Source organism: Pipra filicauda, unplaced genomic scaffold (genome assembly GCF_003945595.2).
Source record: "Pipra filicauda isolate LSUMZ 115617 unplaced genomic scaffold, ASM394559v2 scaffold226_size1812527_pilon, whole genome shotgun sequence".
NCBI lineage: Eukaryota > Metazoa > Chordata > Aves > Passeriformes > Pipridae > Pipra > Pipra filicauda.
In genome coordinates this window covers 224,144-247,127 of record NW_024104339.1, presented here as the reverse complement: position 1 = coordinate 247,127, position 22,984 = coordinate 224,144, and the positions used below count along the sequence as shown (strand labels likewise).

The 22,984-nt window shown below is 46.8% G+C and overlaps 2 protein-coding genes across 8 annotated transcripts in view; one reads left to right on the top strand and one right to left on the bottom strand.

The window, feature by feature from the left end:
• The window catches only part of TOM1L2 (target of myb1 like 2 membrane trafficking protein), a 56,587-nt gene extending 50,827 nt beyond the window's left edge, over nucleotides 1-5,760 (bottom strand). For all 3 annotated transcript variants that reach the window (XM_027743101.2, XM_027743103.2, XM_027743104.2), the window contains exon 1: nucleotides 5,660-5,760. In XM_027743101.2, the coding sequence (XP_027598902.1) occupies nucleotides 5,660-5,711 (52 nt within the window). In that variant the 5' untranslated portion in view covers nucleotides 5,712-5,760. The remainder of the gene's footprint in view (nucleotides 1-5,659) is intronic.
• A 211-nt stretch (nucleotides 5,761-5,971) lies between these two features.
• DRC3 (dynein regulatory complex subunit 3) lies at nucleotides 5,972-22,430 on the top strand. Of its 5 annotated transcripts, none has more exons than XM_039381480.1 (13): nucleotides 5,980-6,013; nucleotides 7,230-7,402; nucleotides 8,760-8,876; nucleotides 10,236-10,402; nucleotides 10,995-11,141; nucleotides 12,314-12,433; nucleotides 13,526-13,638; nucleotides 14,933-15,107; nucleotides 18,144-18,275; nucleotides 19,527-19,597; nucleotides 20,389-20,512; nucleotides 21,852-21,983; nucleotides 22,158-22,430. In XM_039381480.1, exons 2-13 carry the CDS (start codon nucleotides 7,246-7,248, stop codon nucleotides 22,254-22,256), a joined length of 1,554 nt encoding a protein of 517 aa, XP_039237414.1. In that variant the 5' UTR covers nucleotides 5,980-6,013; nucleotides 7,230-7,245; the 3' UTR covers nucleotides 22,257-22,430. The 5 variants fall into 5 exon arrangements, with proteins under 5 accessions (XP_039237415.1, XP_039237414.1, XP_027598831.1 ...); XM_027743030.2 differs by lacking the exon at nucleotides 5,980-6,013 and adding an exon at nucleotides 6,158-6,213; XM_027743028.2 differs by lacking the exon at nucleotides 5,980-6,013 and adding an exon at nucleotides 6,308-6,364.
• The last annotated feature ends 554 nt before the right edge of the window (nucleotides 22,431-22,984 follow it).

Below are 22,984 nucleotides of genomic sequence, written 5' to 3'. Positions count from 1 at the left end.
GGGAACGAGCTGCCCTCACTCTCACATATAGATTTATATTAGAAGCATATGGAATACACATTTAAGCGTATCGTGCTGAAAGAGATAAAACTGCATTACCCAAAAATACATGTTATAATACCTTCATGAACTACAATCTGCTTTTGTGCCTATAAAATAAATCCAGTCTTAGAAACCCAGTATTAAATGGTATTATACTAATTACCCAGCTTCACACGTGTATGTAGTTTCTCTCCAAGTTGCCAGATTCATGACTCAGTATTTATTTGCTCCTTTAAAAGCAAAGATATCCATTTTTATATTTCATGGAGATTTTCCTTACAACATAATCCATTGTCGTGAAGTGAAAGCAGATCCAAATAATCTTATAAAACTAAAAGCACTTTACCAGACTCTCTTTTTGCATGACAAGCACAATTCTGAATGAGCAGTGGGGGGCTGGATTTCTAACAACTGACCAGCTACAGGAGTACCTAGAAAAAGTACTTAAACTCTGAGGAGAGAACTTCTTGTGCCCTTTTCACTGCTGGCAAAGACAAAACTCATCTTTTTGACACAGCAAGAAAAGTTTCTGCCACCTTGTACTGAGGAAAGCTTCCCTTAGAACAGGGCACAATGCTTCTGTGCTTATGGGTAAATGCAAATGACTTTTTATTATAATGCAATGAATGAAGAGAGAGACGATTCAGAGCCCAACAGCATGCTGCAAAAATGGAATTTTATTGGGAGCAGATCCTAAGATTATGGTGTGCACTTTAAACACTGACTTCTAGCATTGGGAAAAGGCTTGTCTTTAAAAAAATGTTCCACTTACGGCACAGCAAAGTAGTAAGTTTACTCTGAAGGGAACTTAGGGAAAATGTGGACAAGAAAGCCTGGATTAATGCCTCCCACAGGACTGCCATGGGCTGCTGCCTCTAATGCATTTCTCTGTTCCTGCATGTAGCCATCAACTCATTTATTTAGGAACCATTTTTATTTTAAGATTCATACGTGAAGAAAGAGCTCAAGTGCTTCTTATGGTAAGGAAAATAAAAAGGTGTTTTAAACCACCCAAGCTCAAGCATTTTCCCATTAAAAAGAAAAAAAAAAACAGGGGGGAACAAAACAGCAGCTCTGGAAACAGACACTATCCACCATATATATTATCAATTTAATAGCCTTGAATGGAAACTGCAAGTGCTTTGATAAAAATCAATTGAAAAGCTGTCTGCCTCACTGTTGCTTCAATAAAGTGCCTCTGTATCTTTTGCTGAAACCTTGTTTTTGTAGCCTCCTTAAACAATACTCTGTATAAAATCACTGCACTGTTCCTCCTCCGAAAACAGACTCCAAGGCACGTGCCCAGACCAGCACCCTGCTCTGAAACCTCCCTTCATCAACAGGGACCAGGGCTGTAAACCAGCAGCACCTGAGCCACCCCCCTCCGGTCACACAGAACAACTTAATTTCTACCATATCGTTAAAAATTAACTTTCAGGTCTCAGTGCACTTAACTGAGGTGCTGAATGTCTCTCCTGGCTCCGGGTCAAGCAGATTTCGGGCTGCAGGGAGAACAGCTGATTTCAGCAGCACTCACAGCCCAACCAAAAGGGACTTTGATGCCCCCATTCACCACCTCATTTCACACCTCACTGTCCCAGCTCAGCCCTCCTCACCTGAGGGAGCCAGGCAGGGGGGCAGCAGCAGAGCTTGGTTTGGATTCAAACAAATAAATACTTTCCTGAAGCCTTTGCGAAGTCTCCAGGGTAAAAAACCAAAACCACTAAACCAGGTTTTCCTGTGTTCTCATGTGTAAGCCATATGGCCAATATCAAATAAGCAGAATGACCAAAAAAAAAAAGTCACCAGCACTCCACGTTCCTGTAATTCAATCAGCTTTAATCATTGGAGATGTTTTCGCTAAACTGCAGGAAGGGTATTTGTTCTAATAACCTTGAATAGAGTGGTGACACTTTAAAGATGGCTCCGTTGAACAAAGAAAGATAAAAATGCAATTTATGGCAGGATGGTGAATCTCAAGGCAAATTCCCACTACTGTAAATTGCAGCTCTTTCCCCAGGCCAGCCCTTCTCCACACAGCGAGCACTCTGTCAGCGCTGCTTTCCTACACGTCTTCCTGCTCTTCTCTTCCTCAGCTTGTCAGGATATTTTTCAAAATAGACTTCCTCTAAGGATCCAGCATTTACAGTATTAATTGGAAAAAAATAAAGAGTTCAGTTGCAAGAACAGGGCCAGCACCCAGTGGCACAAAGGATCCTGTCAACCCCAACATACTCAGCAGCCTACAAAGCCACGGCACCCAGTTCCACCCTCTGGACTCTCACCAGCCTCCACGAGGATCTTCTGAAAAGCACCTCACAAAACCTTTGGGAAGTTTTGGATTCTACTACAAAATCTTGAATGGGATTTGTAGTTTATATATTTATATATTACCTCCCTTCTCAGCAACCTCCAGCCAAAATGTAATATGGAATGAAAATGATTTTGTGAGTTCGGGAATCTCTTAGGCACAGCTGCCTGCCTTCCACACAACATCCCACCAAAACCCTACCCCCTCTGCTCAGGAGAAGACCTTGCTGAAGATACAAGGACAGTTCAGTGTCCACAGGTCAATCAAAGTATTACAGCAAAATTAAGAGAGGGTTGTAATTAGCAGCCATGGTAATGGCTTATACAGTTTCTGCCATGACACCACTGGGAATTGAATAGAGGGCACCATATAAGCCAGCCCAAAATTCAGGTAGCTTTCAGCCATGAGGAACCTGGCTGCCATTTCAATTGGCACTTTAGATGCAGGAGACTCTATCCATCTCCATTACAAATCCTCTGAGCTCATCCCAGCATTACTTTCCCACATTAAGCAAAAGAGTTAACATAAAAAGCCTGCCTGGCTTCAGACATTATCCAGATAAAGAGCAGAAAAGAGAAAATCCCTTGTATTACCTCTCTAGGCTCTCCCCAAACCTTCTCTGACATCTTTGTTCTTTCAGACCTGGCATTTATCTGCAGACATTGTAGAGCCCTAATTAAATCTTCACGTGAACCTCTGCTGCTTCCTGGCAGAGAACACACATTCTTGGTGTGCCGATGGACCTACAGGATTTTCTGCACTTCTTCCTTATGGTGAGTGTTAGGCCTTGCTTGAAAACATCACAACTGTGTTCAACACAATATGTTTAAACAGAAATACAAAATTATTCAGTTTCTTTTAAAGAATGAAGAGAAACATAAGTGAAAATTACATTCCACAAGCTCACTGGGAAAACAAACTGTGGAAGCACTGGGCAAATAGCAGTGTCTGAGAACAAGGTATGCTTTTGTTTTACTGCTGTCTCAGAAAGGGATAACTGGCAGCGATAGGAGAAGCAGAAAAATTTGTCTTCCAAAATAAAATCTGCAGGTATCTCTTCCCCCTGGAGTGAAAAAAACCCATTCTTAAAGTGCAGCTGAATTTTGCATTAAGGGAAGCTGCACACCTGACCTTATCTGATGGAAGAAGCTCAGTGTTCAAAGCCCCAAAGTTGGCAGCGAGCAAAGGGATGTGAGAGCTGTGAAAACCTTTGCACTCCAGAGTTAAAGAGGCTAAAATAGCAGATTTTACCGCTCCCATCCTCCCTCCTACCAATTCTTAAGTCCCTTCAAACCACTGACTGATGCTTAAAAAAAGCTGTCAATAAAGAGATGAGGCAGAGGCCTGGCCCAGGAGCAGCTTGTCCTGGCAGGGGTGGTTCGATGGCCAAACACAACAAAGCAAATTCACTCTGAAATCATTTTTAACTTGTACTGTTCTCATTATTATCCTCTGACTCTCGGCACTTCTCTCCCTCAGCAGCAGAAATAGACACCCCAGATGGCTGAGGACAAACAGCAAGTTATACATATGCTCCATATATCCTGACAAAGAGTCCAGCCCTGCTCAAAGCACAGCATGAGACTCACCAGTTCAAGGGCCTTTTACCTTGACCAGGGGCTGCCCCTGCACGTGGGGGTGAGGAGACTACAATAAAAGAGGTTTGCTCTGCAAAATTTTTCCGTGACAATTTCCAAAGACTTCCATCATTCCATAAATTAACATAGAAAAGCTATAGGCTACACTATGCATAGCTGTACATTACAGAATTGTAGATTGCTTTGGGTTGGAAGGGACCTTAAAAGCCCATCCAGTTCCACCCCCTGCCATGAGCAGGGACACCTTCCACTAGCCCAAGTTGCTCCAAGCCCCATCCAACCTGGCCTTGGAGACTTCCAGGGATGGGGCAGCCACAGCTTCTCTGGGCAACCTGTGCCAGGGCCTCCCCACCCTCACAGGGAAGGATTCCTTCCCAATATTGCATTTAACCCTGCCTTCTGGCAGTGTGAAGCCATTCCCCCTTGTCCTGTCACTCCTTGCCCTTGTCCCAAGTCCCTGTCCAGCTCCCTTCAGGTACTGGAAGGCCACAATTAGGTCACCCTGATGCCTTCTCTTCTCCAGGCTGAACAATCCCAATTCTCCTAACCTTTCCTCCCAGAATAGCTGCTCAACTGAGCCTCACCTTGGCTTGGGGACTGCCCGGCACAGCCCCGCACTGCAGGAACCTGAGCCAGCCTGTTCCTTCCCAGCACAATGTCAGAGATCTTATATTTCTTCAGGGCCCAAGAGAGGAGTGCAGGAGGCACTGAGAGCCCACCTAGCCAAGGTGAGAACTCAGAGTTATCAAACTCTGCACAAGTGGTGCCCAGGCTTTCCCCGAGGGGCCCTCCGTGGCAACCCAGACTGAAACCTGGGTTGCCATGAATGAACGTGTCTGTGGGAGGCAGGAAATAGCTCCAGCAGCCCAGGGAGGCTTTGACTGGCCAGGCAGTGAAAGCTGGCTCAGAACCACCTGCTAATGGCACCAAAGTGTCACCAAAACCACAGTTCAAGCTCCAGGCTGAACACTGAGCCCATGTTTGTGTCTCTGAACCACGTCACGCCCCTGCACACACAAAGGTCCAGAGGGATTTCAGCGCTCTGGGAAAAGGTGGATCAACGACAGGGTGGTCTGGAACAAGGCACTCACAATGCAGGAGAAAGAGCTGGGGGATGCAACAACTTTCCTTCATCCATCTCGACGTGGAGTCGCTCCCTCCCCATGGACAACAGGCTGCCCAAGGCCCCTCTGCCCTCCAGCCTTTGGCTGCCCACCGAGCCCCCCACGACCCTCACTAACCCCACAGCCCCCCCCGAGGCCTCCAGCACCCCCCAACCCCAAAAACCTCCACCACCTCCGAGCCCCCACCAACCTCACAACCCCTGCTCCCCATAGACCCTCCCACACCTCCACAGCCCCCCGACAGCCCCACAGATGCCTCACCATCTCCAGACCTCCACCAACCCCCAGCGATCCCCACCAACCCCCAAACACCCCCACTAACCCTCACAGCCCCTCACCGACCCCCAGAGCCCCCCATGGGCCTTCAAAGACCCTCCCACAACCCCTCGCTAACCCCCTCGAGCCCCTACAGCCCCTCATCGACCCCCAGAGCCCCCCATGGGCCCTCACAGCGCCCCACCGCCCCCACAGCCCCTCACCGACACCCAGCCCCCCGCGCTGCCCGGGGCCCCCCGCACCCTCCAAAGGCCCCTCTTGCTCCCCGGGCTCGCCCGGCCGCCGCGGAGCCCCCCTGGCCGCCGTACCGAGGCTCTGCCCCACCGGGGTGCTGAACGGGTTCCCCAGCAGAAACTCCATCTTGGGATGACAACAAACAGCGGCCCGGCGCCCCCCCTCCCGCACCGCGCCCTGACTGACAGCCGCGCGCACCAATCGCAGCGCGCTCTGACCAGAGCGACCCGCCTCCCTCCGTTCCATTGGGCTCTGTCCGGACGCGCCGCAGTGTCATTGGTTAAGAGACGTGTCCATCACTGTCAAGCGAGGGCTCCGCCCTCACGGTAGTCCCGCCCATTTCCCCGCCCCCGGTTGATGGACAGCGGGGACACTGCGACTGCCGTTCGCCATTGGGCAAAGGCCAAACCTTCTTGTAACGTTACTGGGTAAGGAAAACGTCAATCACGCGAGCCCCTTTCCGCCCCTAGGGCACGGTCCCGGCGCTGATTGGCTGACACGGATTTCTTGCGCCCTGATTGGCAGCAGGCCTTCCCACCCACTCCGCGCCCATTGGCGCCTGAGGAGGTCATGTGGCCGCCCTTAGCAACGCGCCCGAGCTTCCTTAGCAACGGGCGCCGAGGCGCGGGTGGGAACCGAGGATCAGGAACCGGGAATAGGGGATCGGGGATAGGGGATCGGGGATAGGGAATCGGGGATAGGGGATCGGGGATAGGGGATCGGAAATAAGGAATTAGGAACGGGGCACAGAGCCGACTCGGAGCCCCGGGGACCTGCGGGTGAGAGGCCTGAGAGGCCGGGATCTCGGCCTCGGTGGGTCTCGCGGGGGGAACCGGTGGCCTCTTCCCACACACCGGGGAGGGGTGGTTAGAAGCGACGCTTCTAAAGGGACGCTTCTGAAGGGACGATGGACAAGTGCTCATCGCTGAGAGTGTCCAAGGCCAGACTGGACAGGGACTGGAGCAACCTGGTCTAGTGGAAGGTGTCCCTGCCCATGGGACGGGGTGGAACGAGATGAGCTTTAAGGTTCCTTCCAACCCAAACCATCCTGGGATTCTACAAGAAAGGTGGAAAGGAAGGGCAAGGATGGATAAACCCAGAACCTGCTGCCCTTTAGTCTTTACTGAGCACAGATTTGGTTTGTTAATAAAAAAGGAGGACAGAACTCCCTAAACTCAGACATTTATCCTTCCTGTCCTATGCAAAAAAAAAAAAAAATCAGAACAAATTCCATAATTACAGACATCTTACACAAGCAAAAGCTTGACGATTCCAGTCCTTCACACTGACTCATTAGCTGTGCACGTTTCTGGAAAGACAAATAGTCTCATGCCTCCAGGGCAACATTAGGGACACTTAAATTTCCATGAAGAATTTCATCACTGAAAGTGTTGTCAAGCATTGGCACAGGTTGCCCAGAGAAGCTGTGGCTGTCCCATCCCTGGAAATGTCCAAGGCCAGGTTGGACGGGGCTTGAAGCAACCTGGGATAGTGGAAGGTGTCCTGGCTCACGGCACGAGGTGGAACTGGATGAGCTTTAAGGTCCCTTCCCACCCAAACCATTCTGGAATTCTGTGATTCTGTGACTGCTGGAAATTGTAGCAGGGCAGTGATCTAATTTATTTTTCCTTTCTGTCCTTTAAGGCTGACACTTCTCACAATGAGTCAGTTTTACAATGACGTCGAGCCAAACATTATCGATGATGAAATGGTTCTGAAAGCCATTGAAAAGACGTGTCCAGAGGACCTTGGAGAACTTGCCCAAGGGGAAAATATTAACTTTAAGGATGTGACAGAGCTACAGCTTAGCTTTAAAAGTGAGTATCAGAATATATGCATTCTTTCCTTCTTCTTTTGTTAGAAGGTAATAGAGCAAAGCACAGGGCGGGCAATTAAACAATCACAATTAGCTTGGATTTTTTATGTGAAAAGTAACATCTGGACTTACATTTTTGGTCATCCCTGTGCAAAGTATGAGCGAGCTGATGGGTAACCTCAAAGCGCTTTGCTTCCCATTGTTATTGTCACTGCTGTTCTCATTTAACATTTATATTGTGGTGACACCTACAGGCCACGGGCCTATAGGGCCCCTCAGTGCATGGACAAATCCAACCCCGGGCAGGCTCTGCCATGGCTGGTGATTGTGTGAGAGCAGTTTTGGGGGTTATGGTGATTACAGTCCAATTTGGTGACGTCCTCTGGTCATCCATAGCTTTACCACAGCTTGCCTCTTACTGTCAAACCAGTCATAAACTTGCATTCAAAAAGTGAAAAGGAAGAACATTTGGCTCAATATTTGAGTACTGGGGGGAGGGCGTTGTAATTTGATGGGCAAAAATCTACTCTCGATTATTCATTGTGTGCTCCAGTAAAATAATGTGTGTATGAGTTGATTTCCTTAGAAAAGACTCCCTTGACCTGATCCTGCGTAGATTTGTTTGCACATACAAAATACAGACTGTGTGAATATTTTGTGCATGCAATTTCTTGCTTTAGTGTGCCCTCAGTAAATGAGGATAGCTGGAGAGCAACTGATGAGTTCTGAGAAGAGAAATGGGGATGAGAATGTTCTGTATTTCCTGTCACTTTGGTGCTGATGTTTTGATGTAGTGCCTAACAGCCTGCCCTTGTGATTCTGCTTTTTGGAGGAAGCTAAATGCAGGGATATTGATTAGTTCTAAACTGCAGCCTTCACTGAAAGAGTAGACTCTAACTTCCTCTCCTGTGATGAGAATGCTGGGAGCAGGAGAGTCATTTACAAAAGCAGGAGCTGGGAACTGCTAGACTGCAAATGCAGAGAAAAGCAGAGCTCATCCCAAATGTCCCTCTTGGAGCTGGAAGGGAAAATGAAGGTCAAGGCCTCCTACTGGTGGATTCATAAAGCCACTGGAGTGCAGGGCCATAGTCAGCAGCCCCTCCGCGCCTCGTTGGCCTCACTGATGAGCAGCGTGCACTGGTGCAGGACACTGAGGTTAACTGGGCTGTTTCATTGAAATCTCATCCAGCCAGTGCACCTCTGAGCTCTCCAGGGCACTCATCACACGCTGAAAGTCATTTTGGAGGTGGGACTGGACATGTTTCTCTTGTGCAAGACAGCGTGTCTGGTAAACTGAAAGCTGTCTCACATGAAAAGCAATTTTATTTTATTTTATTTTTTTTCCCCTGTGGCTTTAGGTATCCTGCAGATTGATAATCTGTGGCGGCTGGAGAATCTGACTAAACTGCAGCTGGACAACAATGTCATTGAGAAGATAGAAGCTCTGGAGAGTCTGGTTCACCTTGTATGGCTTGGTGAGATACAGGCATAGGAGGTTGGGTCCTTCACAGGTGCAGAGCAATCTGTGATAAACCAGGATGTCACCTTTCTTCTCAAACACGACTGATAGGAGCTTTCCCAGGGAAGGCTGTCAGCTGTCTGTGTGTTTCCTTATTTGACTGTCAAATGTCAAAATGCCTGAGTATCAGAGCTGCAAAACAATCCTTCATGTGTTTCAAAACTGGGTTTAATACATTTGGTGTGGCAGGAACAGGATGCTGAGGTTTCAAGGTTGTTTCCAGGGTTCGTATTGTATTTGGAGATGACTTTCAGGAATATTTATGGAAGCACCTCTGTGATTTAGAAGCATGTTTTCAAAGCTACTGCAGGCATTTCAGAGCCTGCAACCCACCATCTTTACCCTTGCATCCTTAAGGGCTTGGTGTCGTTGTCCCAAGAAGTGCCTGTCCTTGTAGCCTTATGTGACTCCTTTCAGCTGCACAGATGCACAGCTTGGAGCATTCCATGGAATTGCAGCCACGTTGCTGGCTGGAAGTCTAAATATATCCTCAGCACGCAGGGCTGCAGCTCGTAAGCACATCGTGAGATGTCTAATGGGCTCTTCCACCCAGTTGTCTGCTCTGTTCTGCTCCACAGATGACTGATGCACTTGTGAATCACCAACTGATCACCACACAGTGTAAGCAGAGTGTTTTGAAGCACATTCTCATGTTCTGTTTGCCCAAAGGCTGCAGTGGTTCAGCTGCTGCTGCTGCTGCACGAGTGTCTCAGCCACCCACGTAACCTCATCAACGGTCTTTGGACTCTTGAATTGCTCAGTACTGGCCAGAGAGCAAATACTGCCCTTAGTCGTGGTGTTAGGATAGATGTTCTGGCAGGAGAAGAGGATGTTTCAATGACTGAAATATCTAAAGTGGGTGTATGCCTTTGCAAACCTCCACTGATGTGGAACTGTGATATGTCTGTCCTATGGGAATGACCACAACAGTGGCATTGGTGTGGCAGGTCAAAGTCTGAAAGAAACAAGGCGAGGAGTGTCAAATTTGTCACAGAAATTCCCCTCTTAGGACATTTCCCCACCTCTTTTGTTTTGGGTTTCCCCATAAGGCAGAAGTCCCTTTCAGGCTGTGTATGTGGACTCTGCATGGAGTAACTTCAGCTGTTCCTCTCATTTAGAATTTGCATGGACAGTTGCAATGAGGAGATAGGAATGAAGAATGATTTAATGCCAAGCTTTTCCTGTGGGGACACTGACCACCGCTGAGGAAAATCTGTACATAAACTCCTAAATCCAGAGCCAGGCTAAATGCAAGGTCTGAATCAGGGCGTTCTGCTGGAAATAATTTACCTTTGATTTCTGAACTCTTCCCCAGACTTGTCCTTCAACAATATTGAAGTAATTGAGGGCCTGGATACCCTTGTCAAACTGCAAGACCTCAGTCTCTACAGTAACAGAATATCTAAAATTGAGAATATGGACACGTTGCAAGAGTTGCAGATTTTCTCCATAGGGAAGAATAACCTGACCAATCTGGAAAATGTGAGTGCTCCCTGCCTTTGAAAAGATTCCTTGTCAAAGGATCAGATTTTCTAAAACTGACATTTGCCACTGTGTGTCCAAGCCCCTCCTTAGGGGAGAAAATTCTCCTTAGGATTTCTAAGTAGTCTAATGTCCACTGTGGTTTGGATCCTCTGTCCTGGTGTTGAGTGCTTCCTGCAGCCACTTCTCCTTTAGATTATTGACTCCTGGGGGCCCAGTTCTGTCACTGCTGTCAGCCATGGCAAAATTCCTATTGGCTCCCACGAAAGCTAGAAAAGGGATAAGTGGTTACATATGAGAAAAGGAAGGAGACTAGGATTTATTGGGGGTTCTTTTCAGGGCATTTTACCAATCTAAGACCTGTGATTTGCCTACCCCATCTGCCTTCTCTCTCCACCCATTGTCTAGATACTCCCAATGTGAATTTAAGTATTTCCTTTCCCAAAAGCATTAGAAACTCATAATTGAGTGTCATATGAATTTTGCAGTGGAGCAGAAAACATATTCCAACCTAAATGTAAAAAGAGCAACGAATTTCAAGGCTGTGTTTCCCCAGCAGTTGGAAGTACAGGTCTCTTTCCCTTTGGCACAGGTTGTCTATCTCAGGAGGTTAAAAAGCTTACGGACACTGAACCTGTCTGGGAACCCCTTCTGTGATGACAAGCAGTACATGCTGTTTGTTGTTGCTCATCTTCCAAACCTGGTGTACTTGGACTTCAAGCTCGTGAGAGACACCACGGTAAGATTTCTGCAATTCCCTGCTTGGGAAATCAGGCAACAGCTTCTTACAGAGCCTTTCCTTTGTTGGTGTGCCAGCAATATTCCAGCACTGAGGGCAGGCTCCCTGCAGAAATCAGGCTCACAGAAGCACACAGTGTTTATTCTGCTTCCACCTAACAGCTGTGAACCTGTAGGCCAAATTCTATCAAATCTGACAGAGGGGTAAAGGTGTCAGAAGCACGATGTCTTCACAGATTTTGTGAAAATCAGCAGCTGTGTGTGGGAGAGGGGCCTGGTTCTTGCTGCCACGGAGAGGTTGCAGTGTGAGTGCAAGTCTTCTTAGAGAACTCAAAGAAATGAGTGTTGAGACAAGGATCCAGGGGGAAGGAAGCTTGGTGGTCCTGCTGCTCACAGAGACATTTATTTCAGTGGCAGACTGACAGACCATCCAGGCAAGGAGGTGCCTGGATGCACTTCCCACTCTTGATTTCTGATAGTTCATCCTCACCAGTAACCCGTGGGATGCTTTTTCATCCCACAGCTCAAAGGAACAAAGATGAGGGTTTTTTTGTTCAGGTGTTTTTTTAGTAACCAAGGAACATGATTAATTGTAAATTTGTTTGGCACAGAGCAGGAGCTGTACTTGGAAGATACATTGCTCTTAGCATAGGACTGGAAGGGCTTTCCAGGTCATGGAGTGCAGTCCCTGCTCATCAGACAGTACATCAGAGAATCGCATACTTAAATTTGTCAAGCTTCGGTTTGAAGCTAATGAGGTTCTTGCCCCTGGTACTACCTTGCCATCCACTCCTCCAAAGAGCCTTCTCCTCCCTAGAAAATGTATTAACCTCACTGGCTGATCAAATCAGAGCTCAAATTCTAGAAGTCAAAATAGTACTTCCTGCCAAGAGAGAAAAAAGCAACTCCAAAGATGAGAAAATGGAGAGAGAAAAGTTTCCTGGGACTGAATCAGCTCAGATGCACTGAATACAGAAGCCGAGTAATATGCCAACAGAAAATGGTATGAGGAATGGATTAGAAACTTCATAAGTCGTTTAATAAAAAGCCCACGAATAGATGGAGATGCAGATGTCACTCAGGTGCATTTTCTAGAAAGATCAATTACCTATGCCCAGATTTGTTGAGCACTGCTGGATAATCTAATACAAATGCTTTATCTGTATTTCTCAGAGAGAAGATGCAGTTTCAAAGTATCAAGATCTTACAAAGCCCTTGGAACAAGAGGAGGCTCAGGCCCTTGCTCTTCAGGAGATAAAACAGGCAAAGCAGGAAGAGCTGGAGTACCATGAGGTAGGTTTTCTTTGGCTGGTTGTGTGTTGTCTCAGGAGAAAGAAACACAAACACATATTGACTTGTCTTTTACATGCTTGGAGATTTAATGAGAGGTTAACATCGACTCTGCTAAAACTAAGGCTTGGATTAATCTCTGTGATCTCTGAATCTCATCTTTTGAATGAAAACAGGAACTGCTGTGGAATACACATGACGTGGGAGAACATAATTCTTTGGGCTGAACAATGGAACTACAGATATAGACCCTGCAAAGCTAAATAGTAAATCATACCCAAGGAATTTATCAGCCTGACATGAGATTGAGAAAATTACAGGTCAGAGGGAACTGTTAGAATTTTCATAGGGAAGTGACTTTTTTTCTCCTTCACACTAAGTTAATGGCTTTTCATTAGTTTTATGGTTAAACTCTTCAGGGTTTTGAGAGATCCCTGTAGTCCTGTGACCAGACTGAAAACAACACCAGGCAGAATGGTGCTTTCATTTGTGGCCTGGCTCTGTATTTCAGACCTCTGGAAGGTCACACGGGCTGAAGAGCAGGAGGTGGTTCAGTGACAGGGAGGATGTCTGCATGTTTTCCCTCCAACCCTCTCCAAAGTCCACTAACACTTTATCTGAAAGGCTTAAAAGTCTTGCAATATGTGTTTGTATGTGATAAGGTCATATATTGGCAACTGGCACAGGTTACCCAGAGAAGCTGTGGCTGCCCCATCCCTGGAAATGTCCAAGGCCAGGCTGGATGGGACTTGGAGCAGCCTGGTCTAGTGACAGGTGTCCTTGCTCGTGGCAGGAGGTTGTAACGAAATGCTCTTTAATGTCCCTTCCAACCCATTCTATGATTCTATGATATGAGATTAAACAGTGTTTTCTATCCTTAGGCTACAGAATTGTAGCAGCAAAGCCCCTGGGATGGGTTTCACTCCAGTTGCAAGGTGCTTTCCTGGCTCGGTTGGTGTGTCTGCTGTGTTGGTATAACTGTGTCTGCACTAGTGTTCAGCTGCTGGTGAGGTGCTTGTAAGAGAGACACATCCTGAGGACTGGCAGCAGGTTGGCATCTTTATTTTACTTATTTTCCTCTGTTTCTCTTCAAAGACAGCCTTTGTTGAGCACCTGAATGGATCATTCCTGTTTGACAGTCTGTATGAAGATGATACAGAAGCTGCCAAACTGGCTTCCCTCCCTGGAGTGGGGGACCTGCTGCAGGCATATCCTTCCTGGGTTTGGAATACCTACAGCTAAAAGGTAATGCCTGGAGTTAAGAAAGAGGTGTACCCACAGGGACTCTTCATCCTTTGCTTTTGTCCAGGGCTGAAAGCTACATTGATCTAAGATCTGAGACAGTCTGTGTTCAATTTTGGAATGGTACCAAAAATTACGCTGCAAGACTGTGAGACCACTGACAGCTTTAAGGCTTGATATCTTGTGAAATATGAGGGCTCCAAACAAATGGTTCATATTACTGGCAAGCTGGCCAGCCCAGCTTGAAACATCCCATTTGTAAAACCACTCGTTTCTATCCCCGACAGGTCATGAGATCCCAGCGTTTTAAATTCTCACTGTTGTAATTACCATATTCCTTTTCCTTCCCCTGAACCAAACACAATTTCGGCGGCCTCCTTTTGTGACCCCGCAAGAATCAAGGCTTTGTACTTTCTTTAAGTCTGCAATCCACTTAAAGTTTAAAATGAGCTGGAAGATAAATCTCTGTCAGTTAGATTGTGAGAGCGCAGCCGCTAAAATCATGTTGAAATTGAAGTGGTGGGAGATAGGAACAGACTAATCAGAACGATACGAGTCGCATATCTCACAACCTGCCAGAACTGGCAACGGGAAGTTTCCAGGCCAGCACATTTTTCTGATCATTGCTCCTACACGGGGGAGCAGAAAGCAGACGCTTTTTTTGCCTTTTTTCTTTTCTCATTCAGATTAATAGAGTATTGTCAAGGCCAGTAACTTGACCTTCCTTAAAATTGCATTACACTGTTGGGGAAAAATGCATCACGGCTTAACTACAGTAGACTCCAAAAACAATTCCGTTGCCAAGATAATAGCAGAAGAAAAATTGACGTTATTTTTGTGATGCTACCAAGTCAGTAGTTTATTCTGTGCTCTGGCTGTAGGCTCCAGAGCTGTATTTATTAACTACCCAGGCACTGTATTCACACTTGTGAAGATAGATAGGGTTGTACGCTTCCTTCTGCTGCTGTGTCAGAAGAGTCAGACAAGTGTATGTATTTCCTTCTCTTCCTCAAGGCTTTTTTGCCCCCTCAAATTGCCACAACTTTCTCCGTACCCTTAAGGCAGCAAAATCCTCTGCATAAAATGTGAAGGGGTGACCCAGTCCTTCCCCAGACAGAATATTTGGCAGCCTGCTCCCAGCAAGAACCACAGGGTTTACATAAAAGTAGCTTGTAGCTCTTGTTCCTCAGATTTGCAGAGGTAGAGGGAACATAACATGTTGCTCCACTGAACAAGCAAAGCCCTTGACTCTGCTGTCACATACAGGAAGGAGTTTGTCTCAGTTTGTGGGAAACTGTATAACTATGGACTGGAAGAGTATGAAAAACGAGAAGCTGAAGTCTCTGATTTCTACAAAAAACTTCATGAAATTCTATTAGCCAGCCAGGAAGAGAGCAAGAAAGCAATGTTTGACTTTGAAAATCGGAACAAACAGGTAATATACTTTTGTTTGTTTGATACATGATTTCCCTACATCATATGCCAGCTTTTAATGTCACTGAAAACGAGGGTGTACTCCACTAAAATTAGGAAAATTATTCTGGATTGACACTGCTGTAATGGGAATCAGTATCTGATGCCTAATGGCAGAATGACAGAGCGGTTGAAGGTGGAAGTGACCTGTGAAAGTCATCTGGTCCAATGCCCCTGGTCAAGCAGGACCACCCACAACAGGCTGCCCAGGACTGTGTTTGAATATTTCCAAGGATGGAGACTCCACAGCCCCTCTGGACAACCTCTTCCAGTGCTCACTCACTGATATTTTCTTACAAGTTTCTTACAGCATAGATTTGCGTGAAGAAAAAATGGGGTTTTTTTAGCTAATATGGCATCATACCATAATGTTAAAAGTTTTTTAGTAGTTTATGTTGGATAAAAATTTGGGAATTGAAATTTCCACCCTTTGGGCAAAGCACAGCCAGTTAATACAGCCTTTATCTATACTGGAAATTCAGCATAGAACAAAATGAACATGTCATAAAATTATCATCTCTAAAGGTAAAGGTCCTTCAAGGCTCTGCAGAAAAAAAGTGGCTAAACGGAGTGGAGTTTTTTAACTTGTTTTTTGCCATCCAGAAAAGTTACCAACATTTAAGAAAATGGATACGCTCAACCTTTCTTTTAGTTTAAATATTTTTATGAAGTTGATTTAAAATATAGATTTGTCAGATTTAATGCCATTTCCCTTCTCTTTGATGTCTCCGATAGCTCTCCCTTCATTGAAAAATGGGGAAGAAAAGGAAGGAAATTGCAGGGTATTCAGTTTATTTTCAAGTAATTTTCTGCTTCAGTTCATTTTGTCAACAACAGCTCAAAGAACTATAACAAAAAAAAAAAACTCAGATGAAGTTATTGTAATGTATTTCTAGTCTTTTTAAAGCAGAAACTCTCTCTTTTCATTCTGTTCAACTGCAGCCACCCATTGTGGCTGCTCAGGGCGTAGCTTCTAGCTGGATCCCTTTCTAACCATGCATAATAGATGGATCATGATTTTGTTTCCACAGGAAAAATAAAGGGGGGAGGTGGTTAAAGCCTGGTAACACTGTCAGCTGAGAGAGCAGGTCCCTGACAAGTGACACCAGCAGAGTCACGAGCGCTGGCTGCAAACCAGGTCACTTTTGTTCCAGTGCCTCGTCACACGCTGACAGCTGCTGAGTCACCCTGCTCCTGGGGCCTTGGACCTTGCTGACTCATGCTGGAAAACTGGCTCCAGCAGCTCTGGTTGGGACATGAGTTGGCAGCACTGCCAGAGTCACAGGATCGCAGGATAGTTTGGGTTGGAAGGGACTGAAGGATCCTCCAGTTCCAACCCAAAGTTTGATGTGCATGTTCAGTTAAACTTGCACTTTAATTCCCATTATACTTTCCATAAAAAAAACCCTAAAACCAACAAAAGAAAGCTAAAAAAGCACAAAAAGAAAGAAAGCCCAACAACAAAAAATCCAAAATCAAGCCCAAAGAAACACGACAAAGGCCAGATTTTGGCTCTTCATCTTTGATGACCTACAGGATCAGCTATGGACTGAGCTGCAAGGGCATGGAGGGACAGGACGAGAGAAAATGGCCCTAAGCTGAAGGAGGGGAGTTTTAGATTGGATATAAGAAGAAATTCTTCCCTGTGAGAGTGGTGAGGCCCTGGCACAGGTTGCCCAGGGAAGCTGTGGCTGCCTCATCCCTGGAAGTGTCCAAGGCCAGTGTTGGACAAGAGCAACCTGGTCTAGTGGAAGGTCTTCCTGCCCATGGCAGGGGGTAGAACAAGATGGACTTTAAGGTCCCTTCTAACCCAAACCATTCTGTGATTCTCTGAACAGGACACAGCATGACAGTTTTCATATAAATATTGGAGGAGTTGATATCAAAACTGAACACAGTGTTTTAACAGCATTTCCCCAGTCATTTAAAATTGCTGGAGGAGTTCAAAAGGCACAGAGGCCCCAGCAGACTCCAGTCTGTGAGCCATTCTTAGGGCTGCTTGTCTGGCTGTAATCCTTTCATGTAAACTTGGGTAACCTGTAAAATCACTGTGCTCTCTGAAGTTGGTTACGGAGCATTAAAGGCCTTGAACTTTGAAGTTATTGCTCCCAGAGGTGCAGCTTGAATGGTTCTGGAGCCTTTTGAGCCTCCTAACTTGTTTACATTGGAGAAGAAGATACCTTGCTCTCCCCTTCCCCCTTTTAACACTGCAAAATTTAGATAATTCGGTCCATTTCCTTTGGGAGTGGTTTTCATCAGAATTCTTTATTTTAGCCCGTTCCATTCCCACTCAGGAGAAGTAGATTAGATATAATAAAACATATATATTTTTCCTCCTTTTTTTAACAATTGTTAACTTATTTTAAACAGGTTTGAAAAGAATACATTGCTCAGCACAAGAGGATTTTTTTTTTTGATCCAAGAAAACATAAATCTTGCCTGATACAAAACTGACGTCAATATTTAATTCTGAAGGGCAATAAATCCTTGCTGTAAGGGGAAGGCAGGCAATGATAGGTATTCCATATTCAGAATACTAAATCCTGACCCTATGGAAGTCAGTCAAGATACTCCTTGGCGTGAAGTGGATCAGGATTTAGGCCTGCTTTCCTTTCTCCTGAGTAATTGTTAATCTCTTCTTCATGGCCAGCAATGTCAGGAATTTAATATTATTCCTCTTTTTTTTTTTTTTTTTTTTTTTTGCTTGAAATGTGTCAGAAGGCAAACCAAAGAAGGGCCAAAGTCTTCTGCTGAGTGGAGGATGAGGAAGCATTTTCCCAATCCCACTGCACTGCCCCTGGATCGGGATCATTAGTGCAGTAGCAAACCTCAGCACTGTTGACTACCCAGTATGTAAATGTGGAGACTTCCCTGAATCATCACATTTCATTTCAGCTAATCAGCAGCAGGAACTTTTCTCACATATGTAACAAGTTAATTAGATTGCAATGGAGTGCTGAACACAAACTGTAAGTAATTTATGTATCTCTGTGTTTAGAGGCTGGATGAGATTCATCATGCCAGGAGTTACGATGTTGCTGAGTCTAAACGAGCCGAGTGCCAGGAGGACATCCTTCAGCTGTCCGGTACACTCATGACCTTGGAAGCGCTGCTATCCAACGAGCTGGAGGTAAGGACCAAGGACACACCTGTGAGACCTCACAGCCAGAACATGGAGGGGGTCACTTTTCTATTGCTGCACCCCTGTTTAGCAGTTCATTCCACAAAGAGGGGAGCACGGGACTTCACTCAGGCTAAAGTTTTGTCTCCATCTTATTCTTCCTCTGCTCAAAGTTGATATGGGTGAAATCAGGCCCTGCACACCTTACAACAGATTTCTGTTTCTCAGAGCAGAACACTCTATGTCCTTCCCATCTCCCCAAGCTGATTTCCCACACTTCAGAGAAAGGGAGGTTGTGCAGTCATTTTATAGGTCTGCACAAGTCACTGCATAGCATGGGGTGTGCATTTGGGATTCTAGAGGTGTAATTCTTTGAAGCTGATCTTTGCTATGAATAAAATTACACACATTCCTGCTCAGCTTACTGCATTTGCTTGCATAATAGCTGCCTTTTGCTCCCCAGACTTTTCCTGAAAAACTAGGGCAGGGCTGCTAATGTGCATCTTCATTTAAGGAAGAAAACCCAAGTAATCTGTTTAAAAATGAACAGGCAGGAGCTGTGGCCTGTGTGCAAGCAGAGGCAGCAGTTTACTTTTGGGAGTGTGGATGGCAGAAATCAGCAGCTCAGAACGGATCCTCAGCGCATCAGGATTGTGCCTTTTAGTGTTTCCTGAGTTGGCCCTCACTATCTGTGGTCCCTGATGGGATGAGCAGAAGCACTTCCCCCTGTGTGTCTTCCTGGATGTGCAGGATTTGGGTATCAAGACACTTAAGTGCAACACTTCACAGATTCTCCATCAGCCATTTCCGAGGGAGGGAATAGGCAGCAGCAATTTTAATTTCTGAAGACTAACCCAAAAGCTGCAATAAGCCCAGGCAGTGGTTATGCTTCTGACAAGAGGCTCTTCACACAGACAAGGAGACATGGCAGGGGGTGGGAATACAGCCCTATCCAGGCATTCCTTAGGTGAGGGTAAGGAAGGATCAGCTGGCTTGCCCCAGACACTTGGTAAAGGCATCATTCAGTCAACTTCCCTCCAATAAACTGATTCTGATTTTCTGTCCCTGAAGGAGGAAAGAAAATCTTGCAGCACTTTGAAAGCACTTTAAATGCTTGAGGCAGTTTAGTTTCTGACTATGCTAATAACAGCAGTGAGTCCAAATTACAATAAATTGTAGATTCCTCCTAGACTCCCTGACTCCCTGTTATGTTTATGCAAGTTTTCATTGTGATATTTCCTCTTTTTCCCCTCTGTTAAGGAGCAGTTACAGGGTTTTAAAAGAACCATTGATGTCATAGTATCAACATTCATGGAAAATGTTAAAGAGATATATCCTTTTCACAGTATGTTGGCCTGGACCTCTCAGTGATGCACTACACCTCACCTCTAAATCCACAAATGAGCCATCAGGATAAAAACTTTATTTTTTAATTATTTTTTTTTTAATCAATAGCAAATATCTTTTCCCATCCTTGAGGAACAGTCATTTAAGGTGCCCAGCTTCTTCCTGTGGAGACTGTGGAGAGCACAAAAAGATCTAAATTCTCCTGTGCTGAAAGTTTGTGGGACTTAGGCAGCTTTCACCCTGTCGGGAATTTTCTTTTCTTCTCCACACAGAGAAGACAAAACCATGGGAAGATCTGGTTAGACTGTTTTCTACATACATTGCTGCCATAGCAGCCAATGAAATACCTACAATTCTTGTTGAAATTTCTTTAAATGGCCTTCATTTTTGTGTTTGTGATGTCTTCTGGAAAAAAAGGGAGATGAGAACACTGAAGTGCTTCAGTGACAGGTTACACTGCTTTAAATCTAGAAATCTATTGGCCTAGTGCAAATAATTGCACTGCATTCAGAGCTCAGCTTTTACCTGGAGGCCTCCTTTGATTTCCCTTGCAAAGTTGGGTCCTCTCTCAGTTCTGTGTCATTTTTAGCAGTGAGATGAGGCCCAATGTGTGATTAAGAGCTGAAAGTAGATACCCTCCACCACAGCAGCTTCTGGGGGCAGCCAGGCTCCTTCCTGCAAAAGCCACCGTGGACACTTAGTCCCAGTTACAGGAAGTTGTTAAATCTCCACTGGTGAGGGGTGTGGTGAACGTTTTCCTTGACATCTTCTGTACGATGGGCCAGTGCCGGGACCTGGAAAACCAGCACCATGAAAAGCTGATGGAGGTTGCCCTCACCACATTGGAGAAATCACTCAAGGGCAAGCTTGAGGAGGATTTGCCAGCTGATGTTCAAACGGTGAGGGCACCAAAAAAATCCATCTCTGGTAGGGAGTCAGCAAACAAAGGAGGCCACAGCCTCTTCTCTGAAGGGACAGGATTTCCAGGAGACTCAGTGCTGCCAGAGCCATCCCTGAACCAGAGCATAACCTCCTTCTTAGAGGCCCCACTTGGCTCTGGACATCTCCACTGACTAGGAGAGGGGATAACTGCACTGCACGTTTCCCTGGGTGCTGCCAGAGCTGGTGGCAGCAGCTCAGGAGGGATGCTGAAGAAGTATCTCTGCTGCCTCCAGCACAACTCAGTGCTCTGGCTGATTTCCAGGCACTCAGGCAGCATCTTTGCAGCATTCACTCGCAGCTGGTTTTGTTCAGACTCTCCCTGCTCCCACAGCAGAATCTCAACAGCGCTCTGAATTTCATGCACCGGGGCTCTGTTTGCCTCAGTGATTTCAAAAGCCCTTCTTGGAGATGCCCCAGCCCTCGAGCTGACCTGGAGGCAGGACGTGACATTTCAAATGGAGCCTTCCACCGGCCCCTGAGTCTTGCTGTGAGAGCAAAGATCCCAGGAGCCTTCCCAAAACCACGGGGATTGTTGCAGTGCTCCTGCTGCCCTTTTTGCCTTTGTTATTCCTTCGTTTAGTGTCTCAATTACTTGAGTTTGCATTAGCTGTGGTTTTGCTCTGTCCAGATTATCCCAGCCTTCCGTAACTCCAGGTAATCAAGAGCTGACAGACACAAACCAGAGCCCTGAGCCCGGGGGGAGCTCCCTGCTTTATTGGCCGTGCAGATGGTGGTGGTTCTGCTCCGCTGCCACGCACCCATTTTGCCTCACTGCCATCCATTTCCAGGGAGAAGCAATCTCCATTTGTCCAACAGCTGCACTTGGCTGCAGAAGAGTCATTACGGGTTAGCAAAGCCACCCTCTATTTAGAGCCATGGGGGAAGTCACTGCTTCCATTAGAAGCTGGGACTCTCCAAAAATGAAAATTTACAGCCAGTGCCACCAGTGCAGGAGACCCTTCCAAAAGTGATTTTCCATTTCCAGGGCTGCTGGAGCATATGCAGCCATGCTTCAGCACCAGCTGCACAGGAGCCCTGCCTGCACATAGCTCCCAGCACGTGAAACCAAGGTTGCTTCCTCAGTTTCCCCACCTGCACTAGGGATAAAGCTCCATTACACCGTAGTAAGGCCAAGGGTAAAACATTGGATTCATCCCCATGATTAGGGATATACCAGTTTGAACAGAGGGCTGATTTCTCCCCTGGAGCACTGCAGTTGCAGTTCTGCTCCCTCCGAGCTCTGCTGCTTTCATTGTGTGCCCACCCCTCCCCTCATCCGGTCACGTTACCTCCCAGCTCCTCGTGGACAAAAACACCATTGTCAACGCCGTCAACATGTCCCACAGCATCCGCCTGCGGAAGATCGATAAGCGGGAGAGCGACATGCTCTGCAACACCTACCACTGGCACATCTCCGTGACCGAGAAGGTAAGAGACCCTTGTGCTCAGGGGGACGGGGCACAGACAGCTCTGGCCCAGGTGGCAGGGCCACTGCGAGGAGAGACCCTCCCGGACCTTTGCTGGAGCTCTCTGTGCTCCAGGGACCCCGGGAAGGGACCCTGACACACCTGCAGATTCACTGCTCGGTTTCAATCTGTCCAGGCTTTCCAAACTGAGAGCGACAGAAACCGCGCCTGTATCGAAAGGATCATGTCCTACATCAACACTCTCCAGAAGGAGCTGGATAACACAAAGATCTAGGAGCCTGTGGAATAGGGCTGGGCAGCTGCCTCAGCTGGGGGCACACAGGACAGCCCCCAGCAGGAACAGCTGCCTCTATGCCCGAGCTGCCTGGGACGTTTCCAACCAAAAGCACGTTTCTTCCATCCCACCATAAACCGCAAATAAAAGCTACTTCTTGACTCTGGAAAAGCATCCGAAGCTCTCTCTCTTCCATCATGTTGGCACGAAGCCCGTGCAGGCAGCTCAGACCTGGTCACAGGGGGTTATGGATCAGCTGTGAGCTGATTGAACCAAATCATCGTAGCATATCATGCCTGAAAGCTTCGGTACCTGCAAGCACAGTGGCAGGAACCTGTGAGCCGCAGGCACGAGGCAGCAGCTCAGGAGAGGAACGCTCTCCATCAAACCACCCCCGAGATAACAGCAGGTTTCCAGCTCAGCAGGCACAAGGCTGGCGGGGGCTCCGCATGCCTGGGAGCCTCATCTTCCCACCGCCTCTCGCAAGCGGCTTTTCTGCAGCGTGAGCAGAGCAGCCCCCAGCCAGCAGGAAGGGAAATCAATGGTTCCACAGGAGCTCACGCGCCGCCGCTCACGACAGCCAAGCGAGGAGTCATTAATTCCCCTCCTTGCTCGGTGACAGCCGCTGCCACGCTCGCTTCTGGACAGCTTCTGAGGAACGGTGCTGGCCGGGGCGGCGCTGCTCCAGGCAGGCAGCAAGGAGAAGGTGGGAAGGTTAAACGAGAGGG

Bases quoted from the DNA above. Each gene is read 5' to 3' on its own strand.
- DRC3 (XM_039381480.1), top strand. From the start codon at position 7,246: ATGAGTCAGTTTTACAATGACGTCGAGCCAAACATTATCGATGATGAA. The intron at 11,142-12,313 runs GTAAGATTTCTG...TGTATTTCTCAG, and splicing joins AGCTCGTGAGAGACACCACG to AGAGAAGATGCAGTTTCAAA. The intron at 12,434-13,525 runs GTAGGTTTTCTT...TTCTCTTCAAAG, and splicing joins AAGAGCTGGAGTACCATGAG to ACAGCCTTTGTTGAGCACCT.